This window comes from Cibotium barometz, chromosome 16 (genome assembly GCF_041138505.1).
Source record: "Cibotium barometz isolate CiBa-2024 chromosome 16, ASM4113850v1, whole genome shotgun sequence".
NCBI lineage: Eukaryota > Viridiplantae > Streptophyta > Polypodiopsida > Cyatheales > Cibotiaceae > Cibotium > Cibotium barometz.
This window is the reverse complement of record NC_141061.1, coordinates 36,668,723-36,681,723: the sequence shown is the minus strand read 5'-3', so window position 1 is coordinate 36,681,723 and position 13,001 is coordinate 36,668,723. Positions and strand designations below refer to the sequence as shown.

Sequence of the window (13,001 nt, the reverse complement as noted above, 5' to 3'; positions counted from 1 at the left end):
CCCCCAGCTGTCTCCCTCTCCTCGCAGGCTTCCTTCATTGCTTCGGGGCTACTCTGTTTTCAGCAAGTTTCAGCTTTTTTCTGGTCTATTCCCTCAGGAGGACTCCATGGCAGCTGCTCCGTCATCCCCGACTAAAGCCGTCGCTGCTTGCATTTCTTTCTCCAAAGCGGATTTTCAGGTTCTCGCCATGACAGTTGCCTCTCTTGAGGCCTCCTTTTTGGTCTGCAAAATCGTCAGTAGCCGCCCTGCGCGCGGACAGCTTAGGGATCTCTTTCAGGCCAGCATCATTGGCGAACCTGCGAAGATCACCGATATCCACCCTTTGGGGTGCAGATACCACCAAGTGGAATTCGTCTCGTCAGCGGCATCAGACTAGGTCATGCAACTAAGTCCCCTTGCACTGCGTACGGCGCAGGCCTTCTTTGCACGGTGGCAGCATGGCTTCAATCCAACGTTTGACCCACTGGCTGGGGTCTCGGGTTTCCCGATGGAAGTGACAGTTTGTTTTCCAGGCCTTAGGAAGGAGTAGCTTCCTCTTCTCCCGGTGATTGGTGGTGCCATCGGGAGAGTGATGGAGTCCCCTCCCCATTGTTGCCTCGGTCCTCGCGCGGGCAGCTGGGATTCCATCTCTCCGCATTGTGTTGCCTCACCGGAGACTGTACTGCATTGTATATCTCTTCCTACCCTACGAGGCGACCCATACAACAACGGCGCGTGGAGTATTCAAGCCTCCCAAGCCAATGTTTCATTTGCAGGCAGATGGGCCATCTAGCCAGAGCTTGCCCTCGACGCCAAGCCAGGAGGCCGCCCCCAGTTGTTCCAGCCCCCGTTTCTCGTGTTGATCCTCATCAGGGGGCAAGGAGAGAGGTTGGCCCTCAAGCAGCAGAGCCCCAAGCCCCTACTCCAGATGACCCAGCCACCGGAGAGTGGCAGACGACTGGCCCACGCTCGGGCCACCAGACGACCACCCGAGGTGAGCGTTGCCACTAGGCGCGCCAGACTAGCAGATCTCAGAAGGATTCCGTTTTGTCAGAGAACTGTTATGAGCATTTATCTAAGGATTTTCCCGTTGGTGATGTGCCCTTGCCAGTCTCGGAGAGGGCCCCTCTGGCCCCACAAGTATGGCGACCAATCCCTCGACGAGATCCCCCCCCCCCCCCCGCTCCCCAGTGGTCTGAGAGGCCGACCGGCCTCTCTGAGCCCCCGGTGAGCCCATCCCCGCCGCTGCCGTCCTCTCCGATGGATCTCTCCCAACAGCACCCCTCCCCCGACTCTCTGCCCCCCCTCACCTCCTCCCCCCCCTCCTCTCCTTGCTTTGTCACCCTCTTTACCCGTTGCAGTTCCGCCCACCCCGTCGCCGTCTCCCGAGCCCTCCTTCCGCCCCCCTTCTGCCTCTCCAAAGCACTCTCATCGCCCCCGAGCAGCTCCCGATCCGGAGCGGAGGCAGCCGACTGGATCCATCCGTCGCTTGATTCACTAGTTGTCATGGCCCTGTGAAAATGGAGCAGTACAAGTGTGGGCATGGTGGTAGCAGAGTCAGAATATTTTATGATTCACATGGGGGGTGCCCGGACAGAGTTTAAGATGTGTGGACATCCCTAGGTGTGAAGGGGGGAACTAGAAACATTAAACTTTAATGTTTATTAAAGTTTGCCCCTAGGCCTTAGTGGCCCTAGGGAACTTATTAAAGTTTGGGGCCCTAGGGATTATTTTGGGGAGGAGTGTTTCTCTCTCCTCTCTCTCTCTCTTTCCTTTTGGGGAGTCGTGGAGCAAAAAGGATTTCATGCGTGGAAAAGCACAAGGAAGTTGCAGGCGGCTGCTGTACATGTGTTCATGCTGCTGCTTTTCTGTGAACTGAGTGTTGAAGAAGGCTGTACAACAGCCGTTCACCTCTGTACGACTGTTGTACTGTTACTGCAGGCGGCGTCGAACTGAGGAACAGAAGCTGCCACAACAGGCGACTGGTCAACAGAGGACAGCAGGTTCAGGTACAGGCCGTACAGCCCTGTACGACAGCCGTACAGTGTACGGACAGGGCTGACCCAAGCTTTTCTGAGTTCAGTTGCTGCAAGCGGCGCTTGTCAGGTGGCTGGACAGACCTGATTACACTGATTCAGGTTGGTTCAGGAGTGGACAGCAGGCTGCTTGTGCAAGTACAACTCCTGGCACGTATCCCGAGGTGGTACAGACGAGTACAGTGCTGATTTTCAGATCTGTATTTTCAAGGACAGCATAAGAGTGAACATCAGGAGGAGGATACAGGCAAGTACAAGCACATGTGTGAAGCAGGGTTGTGAATACAAGTGCCTGCAAAGTACAAATTGGTGCTGTTGCTTCTTCCAGTGCTGTTTCACGAGCCGAACTTGGTAAGCCTTGTTTCTGTTCATCTATCTCTCTTTCTACTGCTTGATGTCTGTTGCAGATATGTGTTATCTGGCCCCTTGTGAGAGGAGGGGTATGGCAGATTGACAAGGGTTGAGACAGAGTTTGGACAGCACATGTATGTTTGAGCTGAGATGATGTATCATGCACTTGAGTTATGCCAGATGTATGCCCATGGCTGGCCTGCTTAGTGATCTTGGTTGATCAGAGGGAGGCACAGTGTGTTATTTGGAGACACAGATCTGTGTGCATAGATCCTCTGTGCTGAGAAGGACTTGTGGGCCGTCAGATTGGATATACAGGTGTAAACTCTTGGCTGATCTTTGTGTTGTACTCAGCCATTCATTTTATTATAATTGAATAAAGAAATACCGCAAGGGGCGCCAAGCTTTGGGGCCAACAGGTGTCGCTGTGTTTTCAGATTTGGGCACTCTAGCTCCAATCTGCTTTGTTTCACATCTAGACTACAAGTGGACGGGTGATTGCTAATCTACCGCACTCTGGTTTTCTATCAGAGGCCGGTTTCAAGGTTCCGTCCCCGGGACCAATCATCAACTTTCTGAAGGGGGTGAGCTCGTGGTTGCTTTGAAGAAAGCCATCGCTGAAAATTCAGCAATCATGTCTGATATAGAGGATGAGTACTTCTATCATGAAGAAGAAGAGCAAGAGACTTCTCCTGAAAGAGATGTATCTGAGGATATTTTTGCAGGAGAACAGGCTGCAGATGTTGAGCCTTATGAGGATGTAACACAGCCAGAAGATGTGCATGGTAAAGAGGATGATGATGCTCGGTTCAAAGATCGCTTGGCTAGTGTTATGGATACTTTTATGCAGCTCACACAGAGTGAGAGATTTGCTCAATTTATGAGATCTCGCATAGAGCCCCGCACAGAGCCCCAGAAAAAGAAGAAGAAGGTTCGTTCAAAGAATCTTCCTCAGGGTCATAGTGGTGCCATCCCACAGGAACCATCTTTTGGCCAGTTTCCGAATATGCAGCATGCTTATGGTGCAAACTCTCAGAGTTCCTTCTATGGACAGCCACCTATTCCTCAACAGAATATGCATCCAGGTTATTTTGGTGGTGGCTCGGTGTTCCAATCCATGACTGGGGGTTATCCTCAGGGAGGCATGGGTATGTATGGGCCTTTTGGAGCCAATTTTCAGCCTGGCATGCAAGGGAATATGTATGGTGGTATGCAGTCCGGTATGACTGGAAATATGTTTGCAGGCATGCAACCTGGGATGCAAGGCAATATGTTTGGTGGCATGCAGCCAGGTATGCATAATGGAATGTATGGAAACATGGCTGGAATGTATGGTATGCCTGGCGTGGGAATGGGAAATGTTGACCCAATGATGGGTATGAATGTTGGGGGCAGCAATCTTGCGAAGCCACTTCCATATGACAATCTAACGCCTATGGAAAAGGCGAAGGATTACAAGGAAGGGGGAGCTGCAGTGAAGTTTGACACTTTCAGTGGGGCCAAGGATAAATTGAAGGCACTTACCTTTTTACAGCAGTTTGATGCTGCTTTTTCTGGTGGGAATTACACAGAGTCCTCTAAGGTGAGGAAAGCTGCCACTTTTCTCAAGGGCAATGCTTTGCAGTGGTGGTCTACTCTTCTTTTGCAGGGCATAGCACCCACCACATGGGTCCAATTCAAACAGGTTTTCTCTTCCGTATGGCTCACATCTACATTTGAGGTGGATGTTATGACCGCATGGCACAAGCTGGATGCTTCAAAGTGTGATAGTTTGGAGGATTATAACAAGAAGTTTTGGGAAGCTTTACTCCCAGTGACTTCTTATCGTGCCGTGCCATTATCTGAGCAGGTAGAGAAGTATTGTTGTGGGCTGCCCAAGGAGGTACGAGATTATTGTATAAAGACAAGAGTAATGAACATGTCACAGATGATTGAAAATGCTATGACAGCTAATGCGTTACTCACAGGTGGTTCATCTGGGTTTAAAGGCAGTAAGAAATTGAGCAAGAAAGCTGAAAAATTTGGGCATGCTCCTCATGATACTAAAGGGTCTTCAGAGACAAAGTATAAGAAGTTGCCAATGCCCAAGAGGACTTCTGAGGAAAGACAGGCTTTGAGAGATGCTCAAAAGTGTTTTTACTGTACTGAAGAGGGGCATATGTCATTCAATTGTCCCAAAAGAACGTCCAAAAAGGACCCTGACAATAAAGGAGAGCCCAAGCCAAAGAAACCAAAAGCCTTCTGCAGGCTTAGTTCCTGATCTTGTGGGGGAGCAGCTAGGTGGTGAAGCTACAGAGTTGTGCAGGGCATGGGGCAAAGTGAGAGATCAGAATGCTTTGATCTTCTTTGACACAGGTGCTAGAGCCAACTTCATTTCACCAGATTTGGCTGGCCGATTGGGGATTCGCGCAGAGGAGATGGGGCCGTTACATGAGGCAAATATGGCTTGTCCAGGGTATGCAGAACCCGTTACTCCTATTATTGGGAAGCTTCGGCTTCATTTGCAGGGTTATGTGGACAGCGAGGAGTTCTTCATCATGCCTTTGGATGGCTGTGATGTTTTGTTGGGGATGCCATGGTACCACAGGGTACATGCGGTGGTGGATACTTACAATAGGAAAATTACTCTGACTCATAGAGGGAAAGAGCATGTATTGGATGTAAAACTCAAAGGGGAATCTGTTCCTATTGTATCCGCTTCGGCGATTTCATCAGTAATGAAAAAGCATCTTTCCGCGTACTTGATTTATGTAAAGGATGCACAGGATGATGAGTCTAAGTCTAATTTGTCAATGTTAGATAAGGACAGGGCTGATTTCTTAAGTGGGTTTCAAGACTGTTTTTCCGAGTCATTGCCAGGAGAATTACCTCCTGAGAGGCCAGAAGATCATGCCATAGATCTGATTCCTGGTAGTACTCCACCGAATAGACCGCCGTATCGTGTTAGTGCAGCCCAACAGGAAGAGATTATGAGTCAGGTGTGCAGGAGCTTCTAAATAAGGGGTTGATTCAGCCTAGCTCATCACCCTTTTGCTCACCTGTGCTCTTAGTGCAGAAGAAGGATGGTTCTTGGCGCATGTGTATAGATTACAGGGCGCTGAATAAGAATACCATCAAGAATCGATTCCCCATACCGAGGATCGATGACATCTTGGACCGCTTACAGGGCTCCACAGTTTTTAGTCGTATTGACTTGAAAAGCGGGTATCATCAGATACACATTAGACCCGAGGATGTGCATAAGACAGCATTCCGAACCACATTTGGGTTGTATGAGTTCTTGGTTATGCCCTTTGGTTTGACGAATGCGCCTGCCACATTTAATAGAATGATGGACAGGATTTTCAGGCCTCATAGAGAGTTTGTGGGCACATTCTTTGATGATATGATTGTGCATTCACGAACTGAGGAAGAGCATAGAAGGCATTTGGCCATTGTGTTTGCAGAACTCAGAAACCATAGATTGGTGGTTAATGGCAAGAAGAGTTAGTTTTTCTTGCAGGAGATACATTTCTTGGGGCATATTGTGTCTGGTCATGGAGTCCGTATGGATCCAGCAAAGGTGGAAGCAATACTTAATTGGCCAGCTTTGAGGACCGTGCATGATGTACGCAGCTTTTTAGGATTGTGTTCCTATTACAGGCGTTACATAAGGCACTTTGCTGAAATTGCTTCGCCTCTTCATGCTTTGACGAAGAAAGCAACTCCGTTTAGATGGGCTGATCGGGAAATTACAGCATTCAAAAAGCTCAAAGAAAAGCTTACTTCGGACCCAGTATTGGTGTTACCGGACCTCCGAAAGGCTTTTGTTGTCCAGTGTGATGCATGTGGAAGTAGCATTGGTGCAGTTCTCATGCAAGAGGGACATGTGATAGCCTATGAGAGTAGAGTTTTGCAAGATACTGAGAAGCATTTACAGGTGTATGAGAAAGAGATGTTGGCTGTAATTCAGGCTCTTTCTACATGGAAACACTACTTGCTTGGGACTGATTTTACTGTACAGACAGATCATCAGACCTTGCGATATTTCCTCACGCAGACGAAGCATATGCGTTGGGCAAACTTTTTGTCAATGTTTCACTTCCAGATTGTGCATGTGGAAGGCAAAAAGAATGTAGTGGCAGATACTTTGTCACGCAAGCCACAGGTCTCTGCAGTTTCACTTGCTTATCATCATGAGCTTGATGAAATGAAAGAGCAGTATGCCCATGATGAGGACTTTGAAAGGTTGTATGATCAGATGTCTGAGGGTCAGCGGCATGAGCATTATACTCTCAGAGATGGGTTTTTATTGATGCATGGCAGACTGTGTGTTACCAGGCCATTGCGACTCAAGGTTATGATTGAAAGTCATGCTCCACCGTATGCAGGTCATAGAGGTATTGACGCCACGGTCAAAGCAGTGGAGACTTTCTTTTATTGGCCAACCTTGAGAAGAGATGTTGATGCCTTTGTGAGGCAATGCATCGTATGTCAGAAGGTAAAGTTTGACCGTCAGAAGACACCAGGGTTATTACAACCTTTACCTATTCCGGATAGACCTTGGGAGAGCATTGCCATGGATTTTGTATTTGATCTTCCACGGACGCAAACGGGAAATGATGGCATCTGGACTATCATATGCAGGTTCAGTAAGCAGGCACATTTCATTCCCGTGCGGAAGACAATTAAAGTGGATCATATGGTGAAGTTGTTCACGGCGAACATCTTCAAGTATCATGGCTTGCCTACGTCTATCATTAGTGACCGTGATCCACGGATGACGAGTTTGTTTTGGAGAGGGTTGTTTGACAACATGGGTACAACTCTCAAGTTTTCATCGTCATTTCATCCACAGACAGATGGTCGGTCAGAAGAGACTAACTCTACAGTGTTGGATCTTCTCAAGTGTTATGTGTCAGAGCACAAGCAACAATGGGAAAAGTATCTTCCTTTGGTGGAGTTTGCATATAACAACACTGTACATAGCTCGACAGGCAAGGCGCCTTTTGAGATTGTAGAAGGAGGGAAGAAAGTACCACCCATTTTGCATACAAAGGATAAGATCTTTGAGGCTGATCAGTATGTGGAGAGCTTGGATGAAGCTTATCGGAGAGTTAAGTTGGCCCTCCAGAAAACTCAGCAGAAGCAAAAGAAAGCCGCAGACCGTCACAGACGTGATTTACAGTTTGCATTGGGTGATTGGGTTCTTTTGCGCTTTGAAAAGGCTAGACTCAAGAAGATGAAGGGTAAAGAGCGCTTATTCCCTAAGTTGAGTATGCGATATTATGGGCCTTTTCAGGTTTTGGAAAAGATTGGTGAGGTAACCTATCGTTTGAAGTTACCAGATCACTGGAGGATTCACAATGCTTTTCACGTGAGTCTTCTTAGACCTTTCCGTGGGGATGTGCCTGAGGATGTATCAGATGAGGCTCAGCCGGAAGTTGAGGAACTTGATGAGGTTCTGATTCCAGAGCAGATACTGGCACATAAAGAAAGGAAGGTACGAGGTAAAGTTTCCCGTCGCTATCTTGTGAAGTTCAAAAACTATTCACCGATGGATGCGAAGTGGATGGAGGAAGGTGACTTAACAGATTCACCTCAGGTTTTGCAGCTTTATCTCGATGCCTTTGAGTTAGAGCCGACTCTTATTGTGGCTCATTCAAGTTCAGTAGAGCATGGGTCTGGAGCATTACCTGATGCTCAAGAGGGGGGTAGCACCTCCACTCCCTTGATACAGACAGGCTCAGATGACATCTAGAGGTCGCTTGGTGCAGATTTTCTCTCACCAGAAGGTACTGAGGCTGACAGTACATCTGTTTATGGGACTTCTATGATATATGTGTACTAGTCACATGGAGATTGTTGTGGATATGTATGGTCCACAGTGGTATACAACTTGGACTATTACTATGCCATTGGTTTGCAGAATCCAAGTTCATCATTGTAAATATTCATGTTTTTGCAATATATATAGTAGATTAGGTCTATCTTGCCTTCTCTATGAGTGTGTGCAGTTTAAGTTATTAGTGTTAATCGGCGTTTAATCTAGCACACTTCTCCAACGGATGCTACACAAGTTCTTCTCACATGCCATGTATCCTTGTGTTGGAGTTCGGCTCTCTGACAAGATTAAGCTCTAGGAAACATAATCTTGACTATGGCTGAAATTCTACTTTTCCTTCTTCCCTTGGTCATTGTTGTGGCTTCATTATTTGAAAGGGACCACTGGTTCGTAGGATTAGGTTCAAGTTCTGGCAAGAGATGCATAAGTATTTTTCAAGGCCATTGATTGTAGGAGGCAGTTTAGACATCTGCGGACAAATTAGTTGGTAGAGAGGGTGGCATTTTTACTTCTGAGTGGGCTGCTTGGGAGGAATTTCTTTTTCTTAATTCCTGTTTCATGTAGCTTGAATGTTATATTAATGAGTGGGCTTTGGATTAGCTATTGTTTACTAGACACTTGGACTGCCACCTCTGACTGCCTTCTAGTTGTAATTGCTATGCTTCCCCTAAAATGACATGCCTCCACCCCATTAGTACACATCTTGTCATAGGTGAGAGTTTCTCCTGAAGGATCATAATGATTTGGGTGAGTATGGCTCTCATCCTTCAGCTGAAGTAGGTAGATTAGCTAAAGGGAAGCTGTAGGTGAATTTGGCTCTGGGTAGGGCAGCAGGTAGATCAGGTGCTAGGCAGTTTTCTTCTGTGGCATGCAAAAAAAAAGGTTTGGCCTAGTATAGCTTTTGAGGCTCAAAAATAGCCCTAGCAGGTTTGATTTTGATTGGTATTGCTTTAATCCTTGTTTTTCTCCAGGTCAATGCTCTGATCAGTAATCTGGTTTGTTGGTGACCCATAAACACGTGCCAATTAAATCTAACTGTAAACATCACTCTGGTTAACTCTAATATATTCCAAGGATGTCAAAACATGCATTATACCTACACTCACGTGCAGCTACTGTCACTGAAACCAAACAAGACTTGACTTATGAAGAGTTGTTTGCAACTTTGTTGCAATACTTGCCAATGTATGGATGCAAACTGTCTCTAATCCTTTTATTTGATAGTTTTCAAAGCTGTACTCTCAACCATGGATTTCCAGGTACCAAAATGCATTAGGTGGCTGCTGGGTGGTCTTTGTGTTTTTCTTTTGTTACATTACGATAGAAGCAACACGGGCTTCAAGCAGTACATGGCTGTCTGTTTGGACAGATCGTACGTCTATCAAGAACCATGGACCTTTATTCTATACGGGTATTTATGCACTTTTTTCTTCTCTCCAGGTTTGTATACTTTCTTTCTATGGCATTCAATTTTTAGTCATTAATTGTAACTGTTCTAATTATCAAATTCTGAAGCGTTGGCACTGCATTCTGGACCCTCCTGTGGTGACCTTTGTCTTCTGCACTACAGATTCTTACTACATTATCCAATTCTCTCTGGGTCATAACCTGCAGTCTCTCAGCTGCTCAACGCTTGCACAATAACATGCTTGCTGCAATTCTTCGAGCTCCTATGTCATTCTTTAACTCCACTCCACTTGGCCGAATCATCAACCGCTTTGCAAGGGACACCGGAGATATTGATCGTAGCATCGCTAGCTCAGCAAATATGTTTCTTGGTTCCGTGTTTCAGCTGTCTTCAACCTTTGTGATGATCGGAGTTGTCAATACAGCCTCTCTGTGGGCAATCTTGCCACTCCTCATTGTGTTCCATGCCATCTATCTTTACTATCAGGTAACTCTCCATATCTTGCACCGATTTCCTGTCTTTGACAAGGATCATAGTGTATAGCCTGAACGTAGCTTCTCTGAACTTGTCTCATACCAGAGCACTGCTCGTGAGGTGAAGCGGCTTGATTCAATCACTCGTTCTCCAGTGTATGCCCAGTTTGGGGAAGCTTTGAATGGTCTGGCAACCATTCGAGCATACAAAGCATATGATAGGATGGCAAAGGTCAATGGAAACACAATGGATAATAACCTTAGATTTACACTGGTAAATATAAGCTCAAACAGGTGGCTTGGGATTCGGCTTGAGTGTTTGGGAGGTCTAATGATATGGATGACTGCAACCTTTGCTGTTGTGGCTAATCAGCGTGCTAATCAGGCCTCTTTCGCTGCTCAGATGGGCCTCCTTTTAACGTATGCCTTGAATATAACCAATCTTATGACAGGCACATTGCGTCAAGCAAGTGTGGGAGAGAATAGCTTCAATGCAGTTGAAAGGGTTGGGACATACACTGACTTGACACCAGAAGCTCCTCTTGTTGTAGAAACCAACAGGCCCCCCCCTGGTTGGCCTTCAAAAGGTGCCATTGAATTTAAGAATGTTGTGATGCGTTACCGCCCTGATCTTCCCCCAGTTCTTCTTGGCCTTTCTGCAAGGATCCAACCGAGTGAAAAGGTTGGTGTAGTGGGGCGTACTGGTGCCGGAAAGTCGAGCATGTTCAACACTCTCTTCCGCATAGTGGAGCCAGAAAGCGGACAGATCCTCATAGATGGATGTGATATCTGCAAATTTGGATTGAATGACCTGAGAAAATCCCTCAGTATTATTCCACAAATGCCAGTGCTTTTCTCAGGTAAGTTACTAGCATGGAGTGGGTTTTTGTCCTTGCTCTCAAGTGACCTCTCAATACTAACAACTTCAAGTATGGTTCATGCATTAACTACGTGCATTCTAACAGGCACAGTCCGATTTAACCTGGATCCTTTTCAAGAGCACAAGGATGCTGAGCTCTGGGAGGCACTAGACAGAGCCCATCTGAAAGATGTTATCAGAAGAAACTCACTGGGACTTGATACCGAGGTTTGCACTAGCTAAACTGACTTCTTATAATTACTTGTTAGTTCTTCCTTGGTCACTCTCCCTGACTGAGGTTGACAATTGAAGGTTGCAGAGAATGGGGAGAACTTCAGTGTTGGTCAAAGACAGCTTCTCAGCCTTGCTCGTGCCCTTGTGAGGAGGTCTAGGGTCTTAGTGCTGGATGAGGCAACAGCAGCTGTAGATGTTGGGACAGATGCTCTTATCCAGAAAACAATACGAGAAGAGTTCAAGTCATGCACAATGCTGATCATTGCCCACAGACTGAATACTATCATTGACTGTGATCGGATCCTCGTCTTGGATGCTGGCCAGGTATGTTAAGTCATTAGAGGCCACACTCTTGTTGACAAAATTGCAAGCCCACAATTTTTTCAGATTTGTGCTCTTTGCAGGGCAAGGAGATGGACACGCCAAAGAAGCTTTTATTGAACGAACGCAGCATGTTCTCTGGAATGGTTCAGAGCACAGGAGCTGCAAATGCGCAATATTTGAGGGTACGAAACTATGATCTCCCCCCCTCCCCAATTCCCTTTTCTGTGTCTCCTAGAAAGGGTCTGAAACGTTTAAAACTACTATGTACTTGTGCAGAGCATCGTCATGGGTGAGGTAGACATCAAGATGGACATCGACAAACAAGCAGATAAAAAGAGAAGAAACTGGGCAGCTTCTGCAAAGTGGGCAACTGCTGCCCAATGGGCCTTAGCCATGACACTTGCATCTTCACATCAAGACCTTCAAGCATTTTCCGAGAGAGAGATTGGCAATGGCATTCTAGGAAGGACCAGTGATGCTGCCAGGACTTTGCAAGATGTTTTGCAAGGTCGCTATGATGATGAGATCGCAGTTGAGCTGTCAAGACAAGAGCTACCAACAGATAGCTGGTGGTCTGCTTTGTTAAGAGTGATCCAAGGTCTCTCTCTCTCTCTCTCATGTGTGCCTGCATGCACAGAAATGCATGGCATCCCAAATGTTTCTCACATCTTTGTTTGATGGAATTGGATTATTGAAATCCCTGACTGTCAACCTGATCTATCAGCCATGCTATGCCATTCATGCAGGTGTTTCATTGATGGGTCGTCATGTTGGAAGCAGAATCCTATCAAGCAATCCATTAGATGATAGAGATTTTGATTGGGTTGAACTGCCATTGACAAACGAGATGTAAGATCACTGCCATCAAGTCAATTCCAATGAAGGCGGCTAACAAATCACATCTGCCAATCAGGAAGGAACCATTGTCCAACCTTTAGAAAAGGTTGACGCTAGTTAGTTTCAGTTCCATGTGGTCATGAACGAGTCAAGCTCATGTATGCGCATTATCCACTTGACTACTACTTCATTAGAACTTTGCATCATAGTAGGAAATACAAATTTATCCACAGTGAACATGGTGATGTAGATAGCTATTTTTCAATAGTTTTTGTAATATGAAAATGCCTTTGACAAAAGCAATAAAGGTTATCACACTTCCTAAAAGAAACTAACAAGAAACTAAAGGTGAAAAGCATTTTGTAGATGCAAACATCTTTTTGTCTTTGGCATGTTCAAGTTATCAAAAAGAGGGCGTGCTTGCATACTCTCTCTCTCTCTCTCTCTCTCTCTCTCTCACACACACACACACACACACATCTATCACTTAGCTCTATCATTGTACCTAGCTGTTACTCGTTTACATTCAGATTATTTCATTTTTATACTATATCTAGGATGAGATTTATCATGGAAACATTGTAACACTTTGGGTCATAGGCCGATTTGGCCTTTTGTGGATGTTTAATATAGCTCTCTCTCTCTCTCTCTCTCTCTCATATGCCCACACATAATC

General features: G+C 46.1%; 1 protein-coding gene across 2 annotated transcripts in view; it reads left to right on the top strand.

Moving 5' to 3' along the window:
- The window catches only part of LOC147630603 (ABC transporter C family member 2-like), a 107,786-nt gene extending 95,130 nt beyond the window's left edge, over positions 1-12,656 (top strand). Inside the window, exons 21-28 of one of the 2 annotated variants that reach the window (XR_015267679.1) lie at positions 9,450-9,630; positions 9,761-10,084; positions 10,178-10,931; positions 11,037-11,158; positions 11,250-11,488; positions 11,569-11,670; positions 11,765-12,086; positions 12,235-12,656. Coding sequence is in view for 1 of the 2 variants with exons in the window: in XM_086810541.1 (XP_086666667.1) it covers positions 9,450-9,630; positions 9,761-10,084; positions 10,178-10,931; positions 11,037-11,158; positions 11,243-11,488; positions 11,569-11,670; positions 11,765-12,086; positions 12,235-12,341 (2,158 nt within the window). In the remaining variant the exon portion in view is untranslated. Of the gene's footprint in view, positions 1-9,449; positions 9,631-9,760; positions 10,085-10,177; positions 10,932-11,036; positions 11,159-11,242; positions 11,489-11,568; positions 11,671-11,764; positions 12,087-12,234 lie in introns of both variants that reach the window. The other variant, XM_086810541.1, reaches the window with a different exon arrangement.
- Positions 12,657-13,001: the final 345 nt, after the last annotated feature.